The 8,875-nt window shown below is 40.6% G+C and overlaps 1 protein-coding gene across 3 annotated transcripts in view; it reads left to right on the forward strand.

Moving 5' to 3' along the window:
• LNX2 (ligand of numb-protein X 2) overlaps window positions 1-8,875 on the forward strand; it is a 54,660-nt gene that overhangs the window by 38,915 nt on the left and 6,870 nt on the right. For all 3 annotated transcript variants that reach the window (XM_011360205.2, XM_023530696.1, XM_011360204.2), the window contains exons 6-8: window positions 2,588-2,731; window positions 5,896-6,073; window positions 7,594-7,825. In XM_011360205.2, coding sequence (XP_011358507.1) covers window positions 2,588-2,731; window positions 5,896-6,073; window positions 7,594-7,825 — 554 coding nt within the window. The remainder of the gene's footprint in view (window positions 1-2,587; window positions 2,732-5,895; window positions 6,074-7,593; window positions 7,826-8,875) is intronic.

Raw genomic sequence — 8,875 nt, forward strand, 5'->3', positions numbered from 1 at the left:
CACACACGCACACACACACACACACAGCCATGTCGCATTGAGAGGACATTCAGTTATTGGGTCTCAGTTCATAGATTTGAGGTTTAAAGAAATTGGATGCCGCAAAATTCCTTGACATCAGAGGCAGCGTTCGGGCCATTACCTGTGGACACCGGCCAGCTGCTGCACCCTAAAACCAAGTTTATCCTGTAAGAGTCGGATCGGTGGGAGGGGCGGGGCCGGGGAAGGAAGTTCATCCCGTTGTGGGATTCGTTACAGGAAACGGGAGAGTTGAGCGGACTTAATGAGCTGAGAAGTCGTCAGGTCAGTGAGCTGGAAAGAAGTAGATTGTCTGTATATATTTCAGGCGATGTTAAAATACTCTTAATTCCTAAGTAAATATCTTTACTAAATTTCTATCAAAATGTAGAATATGTAGATACGCAGGTAGAAAGTACATTTAAAATTTTTCATGATAATATATTGCATATTTGAGTTTTTATGATCCAGCTAGTTAAATAGCTGTGTCATATTTTGGGCTATAATTTTTCCCAAACTATAGAAAACTGAAGTTGCTCAATTTTCAAAAACAAGAGTCTTATTGTTTTGGATTATAAAAATAACATGTACTCCACGTCTTAAAAGGAGAATCGTGAAGATAAAATGCAGAAAATAAAGAAGTCAGAATCACTTTCCCTGTAAATACCCCAGGATGTCAACATTTATATTTTGGAGAACATCCTTACAAACGTTTTTATGTGTATGTCCACAGATAAATAGGAAGAGGTTTACACATGTACCTAACACATGCACTCATCTTGTAAATTCTGAGTGTGTAACTTTTTCCCGGTCTCAGCTGTGTCTTGTCAGACTTCTTGCCACGCAGATAAGTATACATTCACATCATGATCTCGCATAGCTCCGTAGTAGGCATCTGTGTACTCCAACTTATGTTTTGTTTCCAAGTTTAAAAAATACTACTGAACTTCCCTCCAGAAAGATCAGACCGTACCCATTTCTACTCCCAGCAACAAGGCACGCTCCTTATTTATGAATTACAGGAATCATCGTTTGGGCATCCCGCGTTTAAAAAAATATTGACTTTAACAAAACTCTTCTGCTATATTTGAAACCCTGAAGCATTATATGTGTTTAAAGCATTATAAGTCTGTTTAAAGTTAACCTAAAGCCATCATTTAAAGCCTAAATGCCCACTTCCATCCCACGCACAGGATTTTGTCTCTTAAGCAATCTCGAAAAGTCAAGGATTGGTTTCTGGTTAAGGTTTGTGTAAACGGGTTTTCCAGTAAAGTTGAAAGACTGATTATGGAGTATTTGGTGGTTAAGAGGTATGAAGCAGTAATGAAAATGATCCTGTACATTTAAATAAAGTCACAAAGGGAGCATCTTGCCACTTCACTGTGTGATCTAATAATCTGAAGTGTCAGAATCGTAAATACCAGGATTTTAAATATCCTACTGTGGTATTTACCCTATAGATCAAGTCCCCACACCCTGTCTTGGAAATCTGGCCATATATTGGCTGTTGTTCTTTTAGTTTTTTTCCAAGAACTTGTCTGAAACTATTTAATAAAATGCTTGAATAAGCAGATGATTTTAATAAGAAAGGCCTTAAAATTGGTACACTTATTTTCCTATTTAAGAACTAAAAATGGAGTGATTTCGTGACATTATCGACAGCGGTCGTGGGGGAGTCCCCTTCTTCCTACCGTAATTCCTGGAAAGCAGGCTGTCGTATTTTCCCAGAGGAATAATAATAAAATTGGAAACGGTGGTCCTACCAAAAGTCAGCATCAAATAAATCAGGCCTGTCCAGTAAAAGCAAAGGTAAAATAACTCAGAGTAGATATTAAGTAAGGTAAAGTATTTTTAAAATATACTAGCTGTGAATCTATGTTTAAAATCTAGATGTGTATATAAATAATGGACTTCTGTTAAAATGGTAGTCATAAACATCTAAAATAATTTACTGTAATACTTTAGGACATGTGTGTGTGAGAGAGATACACACAGTATACATATAAATATTAATCTTGTTACACAGGACCTCCATAATCATTTTCTTCAGGACCGTTTAAACGGATGTCCTATTTTGACTCAAACTTACAGCAAGCAGAGACAAAGCGTGCGTAGTTTCATTGATTATTACTTCCAGAGTAGCCAGCACAAAACTTATTTCAAAAGTCCATAGATTTTAATCAAGTTTCGAATCTGTTCTTCCTTTCTGTCTTCTTTCCTCTGCTCTCTCCCTCTCCACGCCAGGACCAATCTTGAAGGGGGCAAAGAAGCATTCAAAGTTACCCTTCAAGAAATCATGGGGAGATGAGGGCCCGGGCAATCGGACTGCTCTGTCTCAGTCATTTTGGAGGTGGCGTTGGGGAGGGCATGTCCTAGAGCTGCGTGTGTGTTTCAGCTGCAGAAGTTCTAAAACACTGACCCACGAAATGAAGGCCCCTCCTTTCCACCATTGTAGCCAACGCCCAGGCGAGGCTCTGGGCAACGTTAGTGCATCGGACGTTATACCGCCTGTGATTTTTACAGCGAGTATCATAAGCGACCAGTGGTAATGTGTGCGTGTTTTCTCCAGGCTAGTGGAGAAAGGGTGGATTTAACGGTTGCTAGACCAAGGAAACCCCAGCCTGGAAACCCCATCCGAGAAGCAGGAACTCAGAGCAGCAGCCAGCAGCACCCTGCACAGCCTCTGTATTACAGCAGACCCAGCTCACACAAGGTGAGGTGTATTGCTCGTGTGTTTTGAATTCATCCACTCAAAGGGCCATTATTACAAGCCGGTAAAGTTTAAATGAGGGCTGTTATTCTGTTGGAGAAGGTGAACACGGGTGTTGGGGGTATGAAATGTGTATGTTTTGCATCTTTAGTGGGGACGGTCCTTCTGCCAGGTGATTGATGAGAAGTGGTTGGCCTTCCAGAAAAATCTATTTGTTTAGTCCTGCTCGAAAGTGAGATTTATCTCGGGTTGCTCCTTTAAATGCGACACTCGGTTATATGATCGAAAAAGAATTAAGACAATGATCAGTAAGTCTGTATTTAGCAGTTGGGCTGGTTGCCCACGACAAGAGAATTAGATATGTGATTATTAAACATATGAATCATAAATTTCGATTGGTACTTGTATAGCATATTTCTTTGTATAGTATAAGTTATAGGAATACCACCCTAAATCAGTTAAAATTCCCATATGTTGGGCTTTTTCACAGCTTCTTCAGTATTTCAGTTTTCTAATTTATTCCTATGACATTTATCTGCACTGAGAATTTTGTTACTAACTTTAGCTGCAGAAACCAAAACAGGGTGGTACTTTACCACATTCTTTATTATTTACTTCATTCGATCCTTCACTTGAACTCGGTTTCTAGTAGGCCAGAATTTTTTAAACAATGATGTTTACCCAACTATGTGAAAATATAAACTAAATGGGAGCTTCCAAAGTCATTTTCCTTCGGTAAAATTCGATTGCTTTGTTAAACAAAAAAAGATTTATTGGTCTTATAAACCATAGAAGTTTCCTATGTGCTAAAATGGCTTCTTAATGTAAGTACAGTTTTTGAGAAAGAAATCACCGTTGGAATGTCACAGGTACCCTAAGGAAGCATTGCTTAAAGACACAGTATTTTGGGCCCATCAGGTTTATCTGGTTTTCTGAGCTTAAGTACAGACTTGTCACTGGTCTTCGGTTTAGTTAATACTTATAAGAAATTATAACCACAGACTTTGTTCTCATTTGTGAGCAAAAACCAAGATGTATGAAAGAAACCTATAATTTTGCCTTTATAATGATGACTATGAACAAGGAGTTAGTGTTTCGAATAGGATTTTCGTGTGGGAGTTTTTTCACGTAGCTTGGCCTTGTTTTACAAGATACATATTTCCAAAGAATTGTAGTATAAGGCCAAAGTCGATTATTGAATCTTTTACGTTATTGAATTCTACAATAATTTGAGATACGGGTGTCTACGACGTAATTTTAAGACCGTTTTAAAAACTACTTAATCATTTTAACATTTGTATGGAGAACACTGCTTATTTCATTTTGTTTCGAGCACATATATTTTTCTCTTTTAATTCTGCTAATCTTATTCTCTTTATGTGGCGATGTTTTAAATAGCAATGCTGAATTTATTGCTCTTCTAGGTAATATTGTGTAAACCTGGTTGGTAAAAGCAACCACACGAAATGTACTTTTAAGTGTTAATTTAGCTATTTACTCCTGCATTCGTTATGTCAAATTCTGATTTAGAAAACGTGAAGGTTTCCTAGGGAAAAACACACACACAGATTCACCAAAACAACCTGTTCAAATGATTAGAATCACTGTTAAAGTGAACATTAGTCTACTGCTAAGCCTCTTAGGTAGTTGCTTGGATAAACACCCTTAGAAGTTTCCATGAAGCTTACCCAGTATCATCTTGGAAGTAATGCGTACATCTCAACCATCGGAGGAGTAAAACCACCACCATTAATTGATAAACTACCTGAGAGCTGAAACTGCCTAAGTAAATATAATCAAGGCTAAATTTCCTTGAGTTGTCTTGAAAATGAAATGGATTTTGCCCAGTTTTGAAGGATACTAACATAGATTTCGTACTTTTAGGTAGGAGACTGCCTTAAGACGTTTACAAGTTTTCCGCTAGCCATGACATTGTCTCAGAACGCTCTGCCGTTAGGACAGGCAGGTCGCTTGATAGAGGTTCGAGCGTCCGTGGATTCTGGGACAGGAGGAGGGCCTTTGGGCCTGGGGATCCAGGGTCAGATTAGCATGTCGGCTCTTTAACATTATGCCTCTAAAGGGAACGTTCTAGTTCTGCAAATGTAGTTCATACACTTCCGTTGTTGTTAATGTTAATGTAATTTTCTCATTATCTGCAACATTCTCTTATAGTCGATAAGTGTTAGAAACTTTTTGAGGCATTAGCTGCCACTATATTTTAAGTCACCTGAGTGCAGATCTCACTTACAGTTGCATGATTTGGGGCAAGTTATATGACCTAAGATGGCTTCCACATCTGTAAACGGGGCCAATAATAGTATTTACTTTCAGGGACATTGTGAAGATGAAATAATGCATGTAAAGCCATTAGCTTGGACACGATGAGCCCTCGATAAATGTTATTGCTATTTTAATGTTACTATCGGATATATACACCTTGTTTTTTATTGAATTCTAATTCAGAAGGAAAGTGATGTTGTAAATCTTTTTTTTTTTTTTTTTTTTTACTTCCGGGAGTGTCTCAGTAATAAGTAGCAGTAATAAATGTCAGTAAAAAATGCTTTTCCCTGAGAATATAGTTTTTTGGGAATTTATTTTTCTGTCATTAACATCTTCAAAAATTCAGTTATTTCTTATCCTTTTAGCTTCTCATGGAGGTTTTAAATGTAGATGTGCACTCGCTTCATGATTGGGTATTTGGATAATCCTTGTCAGGCAGAATCAGAAGGTAGGTCTGTAGGTTTTTTCTAGCAGTTAGCAAAATCCACATTTTACTTTTGTACTGTTGGAGACTAGGGAGAAAGATGGAAGAAAATTAATTGGCTTGTTTTCAGAATCTTAAGTGCATTATTATATCTTGATCATATCTTGGATCGCAAGGTAATTATACACTGCCTTGACCTCCCGTGTCCACAGCCCTGATGTTTCAGTTCCATAAATAGTCCCAGCAAAGGCGGTGGTTCAGAGCTTGACATTGTGACCCACGGTGGTTAGTGTCCTGTTTGTATTTTGAGGAACTGTGTATCGCTTTCAGTTCTATAGTAAGTGATTTAAAGAAAAAAATGACTTCTAATCGCCACGTACGTCTACTTTAGCGGAAGCTTTCTTCACCGCGTGTCTCTCATCCCAGTGAATCTGTGCAATAAATATCTCCTCTGGCGATTTAGGATCTTACCCAGTGTGTTACGTGCCAAGAGAAGCACATCACCGTGAAGAAGGCGCCAAGCGAGTCCCTGGGGATGACAGTGGCCGGCGGCCGGGGCGGCAGGAGTGGCGAGCTGCCCATCTTTGTGACCAGCGTACCCCCTCACGGCTGCCTTGCGCGCGACGGCAGGATCAAGAGAGGTAAGAGAGGCTCTTGAACAGTCGCCACCTCTTCTCCCTGAAGTCGACTCACATTTGTAAACGTAAAGAATATGGAAACTGACGCCAGCGGGTCTCCCGGGCAGCGCGGTGGACGCGCGGTGCGCGCACCCCGCCCGGACCCCGTGACCTGCGGTCCCCACGCTGAAGGGACTTCTTTAAGAAGAAGAAGGAGCAGAAATTAAAACATAATCGCCACACAAAAACTTGTGCCTTAAGGTTCATAGTAGTAATTTTCATAATAACCAAAAAGCAGAAACAACCCAAATGTCAATTACCGAATGAGGATCAGCAGAGTGTGGCATGTTGTGGTATGGAATATTATTTGGCAATGAAAAGGAATGAAGTACTGACACAAGCTACAATATAGATGAGCCTGGAAAACATTATGCCTACAGAAAGAAGCCAGTCACAAAAGACCACATATGGTTCCATTTATATGAAGTGCCCACATGAGGCAAATCTACAGAGAGAGAAAGGAGCTTAGTGATTGCTTAGGACCGGGGGAGAGAAAGTGACTGCTGATGGCCGCAGTTTTGGGGGGTGATCTAACAATGAGGTGTGATGGTCGCACAACTCCATGACTGTATTAAAAACCATAAAATTAGAACTTTAAATGAATGAACTGAATGAATTATATCTTCATAAAGCTGCCTTTTTTTCAAAGTTATTTGTCCAGATGTCGAATCGAGAATGATTTTATTTCCTTGTTATTTATTACGTTTTCTAAATTTTCTGCAATGAGAATGTTTTGCTTTAATCTGAAAAAGAAGCGATAAATCGGGAGAGGGGGATTTTCTGTAGGCTTTCTTGGTACAGATGCGTGTGCTGCCTACACAGTAACCCTTTCCTCCCCAACCTTTTATTTAATCCTCTTTGCCCTTTATTGTTCCGTCACTTGATAGAGGAACACACACTTTTTTTTCGCTCCAACGAGAGAAGATGTTCAAATCACAATTTGCATTTCTCCGTGTACGCCCAAAGATATCCTCTCTTCATGTATTCTGATATATTTGCATCGAATGAACTGTGTAGAGCTGTCTTAATATATAAAACTGGGAAAAGATAAAGCAGAATAGGTTAAAAATTCATTTCCAAGAGCAAAGGATCAAAGACTTTTCGAATTGGAAAGAACAGTAGGAATCACTGAAGCCCAAGGAAAGGGGAATGACCTTGCCAGGGCCTGCACCCAGCTAAACCAGGGCCCGCACCCAGCTAAACCAGGGCCCGTGATTGCCGACTCCAGTCGAATCACAGTACTTCAAGCCACACCTTTTCCTATATACTGTGAAAGTATTCAAAATTATTGAATTGTTTTGGAATGCTTTTCGTTCGTTGGATTTTGTTCTCGGTGTTATAAAAATTACAAAGAAGTAAATAATGGTCTTTTACCTTATCCGAGTCATTGGAACTAACTTTTATTGACTAGTTTACAAATAGAATCACCGGGAAATAATCACTTGATCCCTCGGCTCATTTCTCGTGTCTCGTCATTGGAACAGGTGACATTTTGTTAAATATCAACGGCATTGACTTGACCAACTTGAGTCACAGCGAGGCCGTCGCTATGCTGAAGGCCAGTGCCGCGTCCCCCGCCGTTGCTCTTAAAGCACTGGAGGTCCAGGTGGTGGAGGAGGCCACCCCGGCCACCGACGAGCAGCCCAGCACCTTCAGCGAAAACGAGTACGATGCCAACTGGTCCCCATCTTGGGTCATGTGGCTCGGCCTTCCAAGGTACGAACAGCTTTTTTCTTGTCTTATGAAATAATCATCATTACAACATTCCTTAGTGCCTAACCCAGTACATTCACTCACCGAGGGGGAAAGATGCTTTAGTTTGATAAAAAAAAGTAGCATCAAATCAAGTGACAAAAGAACATGGTACGTTTTCTCAGGTTATATTTTAAAAGGTAAAGTTGATAATAAGAGCTAAGCTAAAGAGGACAGACCCGTTTATAAAAGCGAATGAAACCATCTGTCCGGTTCCGTTAAGGCCCGTGAGCCGGCGAACCATGAGGCTGGGCGCTCACCTCTCGCTCAGGCCCTTCCGAGAATTTGCTGCTTCGTGGCCGAGCCGCCAGCCGAGGCTTTCCGAAGCTGGTCAGGGTCCCCTGGGCACGAAGCATCTGGCACCTCCAGGCGATTTGCTTAGTTTGATACTGAGGTAGGAGCAGTGTGTATTACTGTCTTTATTTCCAAAGTAGTTTAGATCCTTAATATATAAAAAACCCTAAAACTGAACTGTGATGGAACATTTTGACTCTTAAATCCTTAAAATAAAAAGAGCCACTTAGCTTCATTTGGAATAAATGTGTGACGATAATTAGAATTGGTGTAGTGCCGCATGGTTTATAAAGTACTTTATGCGGACCTTGTGGAGAGAGATTTTTTGATGACAAAGATGACTTAACTACTTCATATCTGTTTATTCCATGACCAAAACTGATTGATTTTTTTTCCCCATTGAAAAGTCAACATAGATTTAAGCGGTTGCTATTAAACACCTACAGACCTGCTGTCTAATTGGTGAATTTGTGGCCATCAAAGGGACCCTCACCGATCTTGTCAGATACTCAGCCTGATACTGTGATCTGTCAGTTCAAACCCAGAAGTCAGACACGTCCCTGCAGACACCAGTGGGTGGCACGTCTCCTCCTGCCGTGCGGTTGCCCAGCGGGTCCACACAGCGCCGACGCTGTGACAGAGACCAGCCGTGCCCTGGAGGCACGCTGTCGAGCCGGGGCCGCCCTTGGCCTTCCTCATCTGTTATCCCCGTCTAGTTTT

The sequence above is a fragment of the Pteropus vampyrus genome, unplaced genomic scaffold (assembly GCF_000151845.1).
Source record: "Pteropus vampyrus isolate Shadow unplaced genomic scaffold, Pvam_2.0 Scaffold52, whole genome shotgun sequence".
NCBI lineage: Eukaryota > Metazoa > Chordata > Mammalia > Chiroptera > Pteropodidae > Pteropus > Pteropus vampyrus.